The sequence below is a fragment of the Chrysochloris asiatica genome, unplaced genomic scaffold (assembly GCF_000296735.1).
Source record: "Chrysochloris asiatica unplaced genomic scaffold, ChrAsi1.0 scaffold00182, whole genome shotgun sequence".
NCBI classification, from domain to species: Eukaryota; Metazoa; Chordata; class Mammalia; order Afrosoricida; family Chrysochloridae; genus Chrysochloris; species Chrysochloris asiatica.
Window position 1 is genome coordinate 2,862,055 of NW_006408700.1, and position 13,406 is coordinate 2,875,460.

Consider the following 13,406-nt stretch of genomic DNA (forward strand, 5'->3'; position numbering starts at 1 on the left):
TTATTTTTACGTGTGTATAAACTGTCATAAAATGAACAATAACTATAAAGAATAGGTAAACTGTTTTCCTTTTACAACAGATGCTGGAGGTTCGATTGTTATACGAGATCAATGATGTGGACTCTCCGGAGTGTGAACAGCCACCACCTTTGGCAACCCCAGTGAGCAGTTCCAGTCCACAGCCCATTCCGCCTCAGTCTCATCCGTCTACTAGTAGCAGTTCATCTGACGGGCTTCGTGACAATGTCCCCTGTTTAAAGTAAGTTCTAAAAACTTGGAGACATATTTTAATACTCTCTTTTCCTTTGTTGTTGTTAAGTGCCATTGCGTTGGTTCTGACTCGTAGTGAAGTGAGCCCTGTATAGGGTTTCTGAAGCTTTACATCTTTACAGGAACAATTTGTTGTTGTTGTTTTTAGGTATTGTCCAGTCACTTCTGATTCCTAGCAACCCTATGCACAACAGAAGAAAACTGGCAGGACCTGTGCCATCCTCACAATTGTTAACATTTGATCCCATTGCTCCTGCCATTGTGCCAGTCCGTCTTCCTCTTTTTCACTGGCCCTCCACTCTACCGAGCATGACACACCTCTCCAGGGGCTGGTCCCTCCTGAAGTATGAGAGTCAAAGTCTGTCCATCTTGGCTTCTAAGGAGCACTCTGGCTGTACTTCTTCCAAGACACATCTGTTTGTTCTTCTGGCAGTCCATAGTGCTTTTAAAGAGATTTTGTGCAGCAGGTTTTCCTAATGCAATACATCCTTTGATTTCTTGACTGCTGAGTCCATGAGTGTTGGTAGTGCATCCAAGCAAAATGAAGCTTTTGACAACTCATATCTTTTCTCCATTTAACGAGATGTTATTTACTTGCCCAGTGGTGAGGATTTCTGTTTTCTTTACATTTGAGGTTCACCCCATACTGAAGGTTGTTACCTGATCATCATAAGTAAATGTTCTATAGCATTATGAGAAAGTTGGAAATATTGTGAGCATGACCAAAATGTGTCAGATTCACAAAGTGAGCACATACCTATAGACTTGCTCAATTCAGTGTTGCCACAAACCCTCAGTTTATAAAGAATGCAGTCTCTGTGAACTACAGTGAAATGAGGTATGCCTATACATGCAGACTGTGTGATAACTCTAGCGTCTTTTCAACTTCGATCATTATGTTAAGATAAAGCTGAAGTCTGGATCATTCTCTAATATTATTATACTAAGTATTTTACTACTTTTTTTCTTCACATTTTTATTTCGAATTGAGTGTTAGTTTACATGGGAGAACATCAGCTTTACATTCATCCTATTCGTATTTCATTTAATTGCCATAATTACAGTCCCCTCCAGGCACCTCCCCACCCCCCAGTCCAGAGTCCCCAGCCACTCCATCTCTCCACATCATTGTCTCTGCCTCCATCTCTGGTGTCACTGCTTCTCTGGATAGGGTCCTGCACTCGCTCTTCTCCCTTGATGGTTCCAGGATCCTCTGCTCCTGGACTGCAAGATCAACCACTCCCCTCCTTTTGTCTACCTTTACATTTGCAAAACTCGCTGTCAATCCTGATAACAATTATTCACTATTGTTAGCCCCATTTCCTTTCACGGGCTCTGTCCAGACAGGTTGGAAACCACTCAGTGAAGATTCTACTTTTCCCCACACCCTCTTAAACTAGGCTTCCTCTAGTGAAGATTCTACTTTTCCCCACACCCTCTTAAACTAGGCTTCCTCTTGAAAGCTCTGTAAGCCAGTCACTTTGTGCCTTTGTAGCCCCCCATTTTGGGTAGCAATTTTTAAGTTTCCCGTCCCTGTTGACCCTGTGTACTGAGGGGGTGGGAATGATCCTCGCTGTAAAGATTCATTCCCTCTTTTGAGCTACTACATCCATAAGTAGAGACTGCTTTTTAAAAATGGCTGTTTGATTTACTCCTATACCTGTAAAATGTTATGTTTTTATTTATGTATTTCATGTTACCTGACCCCTTGAAAAATGCTAGTCTAAACAGACTTTGAGATCTCCAAACAGTAATTTTTACAAATTCTTGATATATATTCATAAAAATTCATTTTCTTGTCTTTAAAAACTAAAGCAGTTAGCTTATATGCATGAAAGATATTAAAATGTAACAATCAGCTACCATTTTATATTTTAAAAATCTAGAATATCTTCTATCATTTATTAATCAAGTTTTACCAGTTGGGAATTTTGTAGCAGATTTGACTGGCTTCTTACTTTTATTAAGAACTTTTCTTGTTTCTTCTAATTAAAATATGAATTCCATGAGTTCTGCATGTCCTGATCACTTAAGTCTTAGGCATATCATTCTAAAATTCTCCTTGAAATTCATGTTCCAGTTCTTGAGAATGCACCATCTTTGTGTGCGTGTTTAATATGTCAGTAGGAGCTTGGACACTTCTTTGAGCCCAACCTTCTGCAAAGAGAAAATAGCACATTGTGGCTGTCAGCCTGTGCTAATATCAGGCCTCCCTCCAGGGAAAAATCAAGTTCCTCCTGAGTCTTTATTTTTGTCTCCAGAGATGGGCAGTTAGAATGGATTCATACCCAGCATTGTGTCTAGACATAAGTATTGTATATAAGTAGCTTTATGCCTTTGGGAGTCCCATACTCCTTAAGAGCGCTCCCTCACTCTGTTTTTACCATGCCTGATCAAGTTCAACTGATGCAATTTTAGCATGAACCCATTCAATATAAGCCATGTTTGGGCATACATAGAACTGTCTGCTGAGTAGTTCCATTTGAAGACCCAACCATCATCTCAGATTTTCCATGTAATATCCCTAAAACTAGCTCATCATCCCAACATGTTTATCTTCTTTGGAACTCAGCCTTCATTCTGTCTTACCTACTCCCTACCCCCATCCCCAGTTAATCAACCTCCAGCTGATTCACTCAGGCATTCCTGCATTTCTTCAGTAGCTGTTTGCTGAGTGTCTTCTCTGTGTGGGGCACTAACAATACTTGCAGGGTTTCTGTCTTCATGGAGCTTACAGCTTTGTGGAGTCTGACTTCATTTGTTCCAAATCTACCTTTTTGTTTCACAGGAATTCCTGATCACGCTCCCTATCCACTTTATCTTGCATTTTGTTGTTGTTGTTAAATACTGAGGAGTTCTAACTCATAGTGACCCTGCACAGGGTTTCCGAGGCTGTAAATCTTTACGGGAGCAGAACGCCTCATCTTTCTCCCAGTGGAATCACTTGTAGTTTCGAACTGCTGACCTTGAGGTTGGCAGCCCAATTCGTAACCACTACGCTACCAGAGCTCCTTGCAATACCTCCACTAAATTAATCTTCTAAAAATATTTTTTTAATCAACCTTCATTGATTTAATTCTTTAATGAAAATATTTTACTTTTGTGTAATTTTCAAAGTACTCACCAGGTCCTCATAATGTGATTAGGCAGGACTCACTTGTTTAAGTGAGAACACTGCTAAGTGGCAGAGCCAGCGCTCTGATTGGAGCTTTCACAGAGCTCTGAGTTGTTTTGTTTTGTTTTTCCCCAGCATCAAACCTTTGCAGCCAGGCTGGGAAACCCTCTAAAGTCTATTCCTGGCCTAACTTGCTATACTGATTGCTTATTCTACTACATACAACTTCCTCTGTGTCCAAACCTATACATTTAGCATCCTTGAATCTGAATTTCCTCCTCCTTTATTTTCTTAAATCATAGTTTTAAATTTTAAATCTACTTTTCTAATGCAGATTTTCTAACTGACATTTTCTAAATGGATTTTTGTCCCCTCCTAATTCCTAGACTTCTGCTCGTCTTCATCCTTCTCCCACCCCACCCTGTTCTTCTCATGCTAACCCCTGCCCCTGGCTCTGCTGCCCACTCCTGTTCAACTGTGGAACTTACAGGATTTCTTATGTTTGTTGCTTATGCATACATGTTTAGTGTCTCCAACTAGAGAAAGGCTCTGAAGGACAGGATTCTGATTTGTACTTTCCTTAGGTCTAGTGCAGTTTCCTATAGAAAGTTATTTTGTATGGATATATGTGAGTAACTTTATAGTGCCACAGGCTAATACTGTAACTGAAGATGGCTGAGAAGGTAACAACATGTTTCCCTCTGTTTCAGAGTTAAAACCTCACCACTTAAACAGTCTCCAGGTTATCAGACAGAACTAGTTATTCAGCTGGTGTGGGTGGGTGGAGAACCACCACAACAAATAACCAGCCTGGCAGTTAACTCTGCCTACGGATTGTAAGTATAAGTTACGTTTTTTTTCCTTGAGCTCCTCGCAAGATTTCTTACACCATTATGTTTAAAAATATATAAATCATATGATCATTGTTATGCCACTACCTAAAATGTTGTGTAATTTTAATTTCAGACCAAACTCAATGTTAATTTGGAACGTAATTCCAAATACTTTACTCTGGGTATGAATGTATTGGTCCCTGGTGTAAAGTTAAGGGACTCATGGACCAGTGAGTTATTTGAGGTAAAGTCTTAAGGTGCAGCTCCCTTGGACATCCTATTCTTATTACTTTTTAGTATAATAGAAATCCAACCACATAAACTCAGACAGCTGTTCTAAGGTGATTCTGTAAATGTTGAACCATGTCTGTTTACGCCGATTGTTCTACTTCTATCGTGTACATTGTCACTTTGATGTGAAGGAAGAGAAGCTTCATTTTAGCCTTTAGTGTGGAGTTGGTGCCAACTCATAAGGACCCCCTGTGTGTCAGCGTAGAACTGCACTGCAGAGGCTTTTCAGAGGTAGATCACCAGACCTTTCTTCATGTGGGCCTGTGGACAGATTCAAATCATTAGCCAAGAGCTTAATGAACTATTTGCATCAGCCATAAACTCCTCTTAAAAGACTGTTGTTGTTGCTTTTCTGCTGTGCCTTCACATCAGTTCCAACTCCTAAGGGCCCCACAGGACAGAGTAGAGCTGACCTCCTAGGGTTTCCAAGGCTGAAATCTTTATGGGAGCAGATCACCAGATCTTTCTACCACGAAGCTGTCGATGGATTCAAACCACCAGCCTTTTTGATTAGCTGTATTTAACTAGTGTGCTACTAGGGGTCCGTCCATTTAAAAGAATACAGCCAAACTCCAAACCTACTGCTGTAATTGATGCTAACTCAGAGTGACCCTGTGTAGAGTTTCCTAGGCCATAAGACTGGAAGGGAGTGGAAAGCCTGCTCTTTCTCCTGCGTATTTAAACTACTGACTTTGTAGTTAGCAGCCAAACCCATAGCCCACGACCCCACCAGGGTGCCTTCTGAGAAGAACTGTGGATGCTGTTGAGTGCTGTTGAGTTGGTTCTGACTCAGTGGTTTCAGAAGAGAGACTAGAGAGGATTAAAGTGCTGACCTTGTGGTAGGCAGTTCAGTGCTTATCCTACAGCACAGTACCACAGTACTCAGCAGTCCTTTTTTCCTAGATGCTTGGTGTGTAGTTCCTGATTTATAACTGAGAAATTAATTGAATACCTCAAAGGAACACCTTGAAGACTTATACCTTCTAATTATTATTCCTGACACTGAGGATTACCAAAACTTAACTCTCTGTGTAGACTTCTAAGCCTCTAGTAGAAGGGACTGCCTTGCCCTAAGAAGCTGAAAATATACTCAGAGCAGAAAAGCACATGTCCCGTTTCCTACTGTGGGAGATTTATGTCTCCCATCATGTGTAAACCCTGATGCAAAATAGTTCTTTTTATTGATGATACTGATTGTAGTCATTAATGTTTCCAGAAGATCTATTCTGTTTCATGTGAAGATGTATGTAACTTGTATTTCCTTGCCCGTGGTTTACATGTGTTTTAAAGATGTATCTCCTGAAATATCCATTATGCCTCTTCCTTTAGCCTTAAAGACTACAGTACATTTTCTTACAACTAAATTTTTTTGCTAGAACATTTGCTCTTTTCCTGTACCCAGGGTAGTTTTTGGCAATTGTAATGGCATTGCAATGGTTGACTATCTCCAGAAAGCAGTACTCCTCAACCTGGGCACTATTGAATTATATGGCTCCAATGATCCTTACCGGAGAGAACCTCGATCCCCACGTAAATCTCGACAACCTTCAGGAGGTAAGAGAGGAAAATACCAGAGGGTTAGGATTTCTGTAAATGTTGAGTTACTTCTGTGTCTAAAGGTGTTTCTGTTAGATAAATTGCTTGTCTGGTTAAGTTTATGTATATAAACTATCAGAAACTAGTAAAAGGTGTGAGCCATATTTTGTTTTATGTTGTTATTGGACTTTCATAAAATACAAGATTTTATTTAAATCTTTGGGAAAAAGCACAGTGTCAGAGTTCTTAAACTAAATTATAATGACTGAAAAATGTGTCTAGTTCTTACAGAATAAAAGGTAAGTTTCAAAGTTTTTGCCTCTTTTATTGATTGGTCTCTGAAGTCCAACAGTTCATTGTTTCAGCCTTTTAATTCAAAGCAATCATTCCCATGTGAAAAAAATATAGCTGTAAACATGAAAATGCTGCATTTTCAGATCCTGATTCTTTGCAAACCCAGATTCATTAAGAATTTTATCATAGTGTTCTTACCCTTGTGTTTTATAGGTGATTGGTCTTAATATGAAATGTTTTGTTTGAGCAATAGCACCTCATGGAACACATATGTAGTGAACTGTCTATGCCAGTATTTTCCACCTTGCCTTTTACCTCACAGTGCACACAGTGGCATTTGATGTGTGGTACACAGCAGCAAACTAGTGAGGCTTCCAGCAAAAACTGGCCTCTAGGCTCCAGTCTCTCCACTTGCCTGCCCAACTGGGTCATGGGAGCTCTATCTTCGACACACTGAATTTGTCTGCAGAACATTACTGTGCAGTGGTACTCTTTGGGAAGTTCTCTGATCTAGACTTCCAAATTTAATCTCTCTAAAATTCTCCTTGAGTTTCAGGTTTTAATTCCCTCAGCAAGTTATTTACTATTACTACCAGTATTGCAATCCATGAGAGAAGGGAGAAAAATATGGGAGGGTCTAGATCTTACTATCATTTTAATTTCGTAGGTGGATTTTTCTCTTCAAAATGTTTTTCCTTTCCATTTTTGTTTGTTTGTAATCATTTTGCATGTGATATCTTCAGCATAAATTTGCATCTCATCTCTTCCATTCTAATATTTTGGGTCTTATCTCTCCCATTCTAGTATGTTTGTTTCCCTCACCACCTTTTGTTGCTTCACTAAGGTCAGCTGACTCTGACTTCTTGCATGTACACCCTTTTGAGCTCACATTCTGAGTTGGTGAATGAACGCCACTCTTGGTAAATCAGTCATGTATGTCATGGCAGTAAGATCTTGGCATGTTTACCTTGTGTCTGTCAAACCATTGTTTTCTTCTCACTTGTCTTTAAAATAAATTTCCAAGTGTTCTATATCTAAAATACTTGTTACTTAGAGTCATCTCATAATTATACATATGAAAATAGTTATTGTAATGACTGTGCTCCAAGCCAATTTCTTTATAACATAAAGAAGCTATTTGAAGTATTTGAAGTTCGAAAATTTAAACATCTATTATGATAAGAGGAGAATTTTTGACAAACTCGACCTACAAATTTACTAATTTGAAGATTAATTTTTTTTTTCTTTTTCAACTCATAGTTGTTGTGTGCTTTGTGAAGTTGGTTCTGACTTACAGTGACCCTGTACAGGGTTTCCGGGGCTATAAATCTTTACGGGAGAAGAAAGCCTCATCTTTCTCCCACAGAACAGCTGGTAGTTTCAAACTGCTGACCGTGAGATTAGCAGCCCAATTTGTAACCACTACACTACCAGAGCAACCCATAGTGGTTTATATAAAACTGCTAGAAATTAAATATCAAACTTTATCCAGGGTTTGAGGCCTTTTTTTACTTATAATACTAAAGATATTTTTTCTCAAGTTTTAATATATCTTGCTTTGTTCTGTACCAAAAGCTATAATATTATTTATCTTATTTTTTTTATTTATATCGAAATTAGACGCTAAGACATAGAAGAACTACTTGAGGCTTTTTAAAAAATCAGTTAAAAATATCTACTGAATGTTATTTTGCCTATCTTTGTCCTGCTGTAGCTCTGTGGATTAATGCACTAGACTGCAAGATTGGTTTGAACCTCAAGGTCAGAGGTTCAAGCTCACCAGCCACTCCTTAGAAATCCTGTATAGGGTCACTAGGAGTCACAATCGACTCAACCGCAGTTAACAATAAAAACAGCATCACTGTTAGGATTATATTTAAAATCAAAATTTTAAAACAGTATAATACATTATACCTAAAATAAGAATATTCTTAAGAATATTTGTACTGCTAATTCCAGAACATAATTTTTTATGTTTCATATTACATTAAGTGTAGAATAACTGTTCAAACATACTTGAATTGCACTGATTTTAAGAATGATATTCTAGCTAAAGTGTACATATTATAATATATTCTTGGAGGGTACACAAGTACCATTGAATTGTTGCTCAATATTTTGTCATAGATCATTTTAATCCAAATGTTTGTTACTTACGTTGTTGTTGTTGTTAGTCAAGTCATTTCTGACTCATAAGTATCCTGGTTAGGGTTTCAAAGGAGGACCTGGTAGGTTTGAACTGCTGGCCTTGCAGTTAGCAGTCCAGTGCGTATCCTACAGCAACATAATAAGACCCTTACTACTAATAGATGTTAACATATTATTGTGACAAATAAGGTGTCACTTGTGAATTTATTATATAAAATAAAAATGTACTGTTAATGAAAGTTTTAAATGTGCTATTTGTTGTTATTGTTAAGCCGTCATTCAGTTTCATCTAAAAGTGACCATGTATAGGGTTTCCAAGGAGTAGCTGGTGGGTTTGAGCTATCAACCTTGTGGATAGCAGTCCAGTGCTAATCCTGTTGATTAAACAGTTGTGCTAAAACAGTTGAACTATTTACTAAAAAATATTTATAGTATTTTTATAATAAAAACCATGAAACTGTCTAAAGGGCAAGTAGGGTAAAGCACTTTGGTTCCTATATATACCTGCTAAAAGTCTAATCCCACTGCTAGTGCAAACGGGATAATTTGCGTCTTGTTTGGCTTAACAATTTATCAATTAGAAAGTAAAATGTACTATAAGGGATAATTCTATTTTGATTATAGTTCTAAGCCTCAAATAAGATTTAGTTAAGCTTACTGCCATTGGGTGGATTCAGACTCAATAGCTACCTTTTAGGACACAGTCCTGGTGTGGTGCTGCAGAGTAAGCACAAATCTGTTGACAACAAGGGCAGCAATTCAGACCTACAGGCTACTCTTCAGAAACCCTATACAGGGTCGCCATGAGTCAGAACCAAGTCAGCGTTACTTAACAGCAACAAAACTACTCCAGAAGTTTCCGTGACTTTAACTCTTGACAGGAGCAGACAGTCTCATCTTTCTCCTGTGGATCAACTGGTGGGTTTGAACCACCAACCTTGTGTTAGCAGCTTAGTATTTAACATACTGTACTTCCAGGGATCCTTGTTGTTAAGTGCTGTTGAGTTGGTTCCGACCCATAGCAACCCTGTATAACATTTCCAAGGAACGGCTGGTGGATTTGAACCGCCGACCTTGCAGTTCAGACCGCTATTGCAGTCCAATGCATTATCCCGTAGTGCCACATGAGGGCTCCTTAGTGATGTGGAAATGGCAGACAGACACATTAGAGGATATTCTTACTTAGTATTGGAAGTTGATAATTACAAAGAAGGAAACTACAGGCACAGAGCTGTATTTAGATTTAAGGACAGATATGTTTTTTTTAATTTCAGGTAGAAGATTAAAAACTGAAGTTTTAAACTTCACAATTACATTAAAATCTGAATCATTTTCAATAAGTTGTAAAAAGGATAAGTAGCTATATCACTTTAACATAGGTTGTAAAGTTGTGTGTGTGTAAGAAACTTTAAGGGTATTGTTGTCCCATTAAAGTGCTATTAAATCAGTTCCCACTCATAACGACTCTGTAGAGGGTTTCCAAGAGCAGTTGGTGAGTGTGAACTGCTGACCTTGTGGCTAGCAGGCCAGTACTTATTCTACAGCACGACACCAGGACTCACTAAGGGTATTAAATATATAAGAAATACAGTGAAAAGTCGTTTGAAATGTTGCACAGATCAATAAGAACAGTGTTGAATTAAGGCTGATTTCAGAAAAATGGAAAATATAACAAAAAAAATGTGTAGCTTCAATTAATATGATGAAGGAAAGACCAGAACTTCAATTTAGGATTTTAAACACTCCATTAATAAAAATGAATTCTTTTCTGGCAAGTATGAAACATAGCAAATGGGAATTAAAGTCCAGGCTGCTTAATATGAATAATGTATGCCACGTAAGAGAACAAGTAAATCAAAGCAGATTAAAAATGTTGTTGTTAGGCTCTGTCGAATGAGTTTTGACTCATAGCAACCCTGTGCACAGCAGAATGAAACACTGCCCAGTCCTGGGTCATTCTCACAATTATAGTGTTACACTTGAACCCATTGCTCCTGCCACTGTGCCAATTCATATCATTGGGGAGTCTTCCTCTATTTTGCATGATGTCCTTTTCCAGCGACTGGGCCCTCCTGATAATATGTTCAGATTGTTGTTGTTGTTAAGTGCCATCAAGTCAGTTCCGACTCATAGCGACCCTGTATAGGGTTTCCAAGGAGCGGCTGTAGAGCTTGAGCTGCCGACCCAGTGGTTGAAACCAACCTTGCAGTCCAGCGCATTAAATCCACAGCACCACATCAGGATTCCATGTCCAAATAGGTTCAATATTTGGCTGAAAGGTGCCCTCAACTCATGACAGATATTTTACAGATGAACAAACTGATGCACAAATTAGTCAGATATTTATTGCATTTTCTAAAAAATAAGCACATTGTAATTCTTATGGCGTTTAATATAAATCAACAAAAAACACTGACTTAAAAATTTAAACCTGATTATTTTTACTGAGCATTCAAGCACATTATAATGCTAAAGTTTATTGTTACTGTTTGTTGTGGAGCCCTGGTGTGGAGTGTGTGTTAATGTGCTGGACTGCAAGGTTGTTGTTGGTGTTAAGTGCTGTTGAGTCTGTTCCAACTCATAGCGATGCTATTTAGGGTTTCTAAGAAGCAAGTGCTGGTAGGTTTGAACCACTGACCTTATGGCTACCTATCCAGTGCTTATCCTGCAGTGCCACAATAGGATTCCGCATCATTACTGTTGAGCGACCTGGTATCTTAGACCTCTGTAAAAAGATAATTCATCTCTTTAAGGAAATCTTTTCTTTAAACAATGGTTAGACACAGACCTATATTTCCATCCATCATCTTATAACTATATAAAACATTTTTTTCTGTTTTTCGTTTCTTCTAAAACCATTGTTGTTAAGTATTTTTGAGTCAATTCCCACTCATAGCAACCCTGAATAGGGTTTCTGAGGAGCGGCTGGTGACTTTGAACCACTGACCTTGTGGTTCAAACCAACTTGCAGTCCAGTGCATTTTCCCACAGCACCACACCAAAAACATTAGTGTGATAATTTTTTTTTTTTTAAAGCTCTTTGTCAATCAGAAACTGCCTACCCAATGAACATAAATAATATGTAATTAAACGAAGAAGACAGAACTCGGTATTCTGCAGATGTTACTGTAAAAGCTTTCTTAATGTGTATGGAGATGCGGTGTCATGTAATGGGAACGCAGGTAACTAGTCACATGTACACATGTAGATGTGATACCTGACTTCTTCTGAGCCTAGACACATAACCCTTGACTGTTGCCCAGATAATGCAGACTTCCGATGTATTTTTGTTTGTTTGTAATTTATAAACAGTGTGCTGAAATTCTTTTCATTCAGTCACCAGGTCAATTAGCATGCATACTAATTGTGACTTGGTAATGAACCAGGAAGTTTGCTTTTGCCTATAGCCTAAAATCACTTGCTGTAGTTTTGCTCAGGAGCGCTGGTGGTCTGGTGGGTAAGCACTTGACTGCTAAATGAAAGGTTGGTAGTTCAAACTCACATCCTTCTAGAGCCTCAAATTACTGACTTTAAACAAGATCCTGAAATGTGTCTAATGCCATTGGATCTTAGTAAATGATCTCCTTGTGTGGTAATGTTTTCCAGCCTCTATTCTTAACTTGTTTAACTGATGACTGTTATGTTACTTGGAGATGTTTCAGGATCAAAATGTGTCTGTTTCTGTCTCTTAAACTTAATGAGTATTGTAGTAATGCCAACAATCAACTTATCTGCCAGGTTCCTTTGAATGGACAGTAGTTACCTGTTACTATATCAAAGGGGTAAAACTAATTATATGAATTGTTTGATTTGTTTTTTGTTTTGTTTTTAGCAGGCCTGTGCGATATTAGCGAAGGAACTGTAATCCCGGAAGATCGCTGCAAATCTCCAACTTCTGGTAATTTGATTTACTGTCATTAACAATTACATTTCTACAAATACCAATACAGCATATCAGTCTTCCATTTAAAATGCATCTACAATGAAATTGTTGGATACATCTTTAGTCATAAAATCATATAGTTTGTACTAAGTGAAAGTCCATATCTGTTAATCTGTTTTTTAAAAAAAAGTCATATAATATTTTTCTTAACTTTGTAATACTTACACTTTTTTAGGAAAAATATATTTTACTTCTTATCATTGATCAAATGTTTTAGACATATACAATGTTTTCTTTCCTCTGAGCATGTCTGGCTTAGTCTAGAAGAATAGACAGATGATAAGAAAAGTTGATGAAGTCAGGTACTTTTCTCTAGTCCTTGAATAATGCTCATTTGACTATTATGGAAGTTTTATCGCATATAGTTTAATGGTGACTAAAGATAATTATTCAGACTAGTTTTATTTTTTTTCTGATAAAAGTAATTTCTGGTATCATTGTATAGCTATACTAAAGAAATTCTTCCTTGTCCTTAAATAGCTCTTTATATGATCTATGTGTATATTAATGTTTCACAGGGTCATTATTTTTTAAAGACCCTTAAGATTACAGGGATCCTGAATTTATTATTTTATACCCACTTCTCACTTATCAACATGGTTGGATTCCAATGACTGGATCATGTAAGAATGACTACATCAGATCCCATGGTTAGATTCCAATGACCGGATCATATAAGAATGACCACATCAGATCCCATGGTTAGATTCCAATGACTGGATCATATAAGAATGACTACATCAGATCCCATGGTTAGATTCCAGTGACCAGATCATGTAAGAATGACCACATCAGATCACGTGGTTAGATTCCAATGACCGGATCATGTAAGAATGACCACATCAGATCACATGGTTTAGATTCCAATGACTGGATCATATAAGAATGACTACATCAGATCCCATGGTTAGATTCCAATGACCGGATCATGTAAGAATGACCACATCAGATCCCATGGTTAGATTCCAATGACTGG

The 13,406-nt window shown here is 37.9% G+C and overlaps 1 protein-coding gene across 2 annotated transcripts in view; it reads left to right on the plus strand.

Moving 5' to 3' along the window:
* STXBP5 (syntaxin binding protein 5 (tomosyn)) overlaps positions 1-13,406 on the plus strand; it is a 209,563-nt gene that overhangs the window by 136,082 nt on the left and 60,075 nt on the right. For both annotated transcript variants that reach the window (XM_006872055.1, XM_006872056.1), the window contains exons 16-19: positions 81-259; positions 4,096-4,221; positions 5,912-6,063; positions 12,320-12,385. In XM_006872055.1, coding sequence (XP_006872117.1) covers positions 81-259; positions 4,096-4,221; positions 5,912-6,063; positions 12,320-12,385 — 523 coding nt within the window. The remainder of the gene's footprint in view (positions 1-80; positions 260-4,095; positions 4,222-5,911; positions 6,064-12,319; positions 12,386-13,406) is intronic.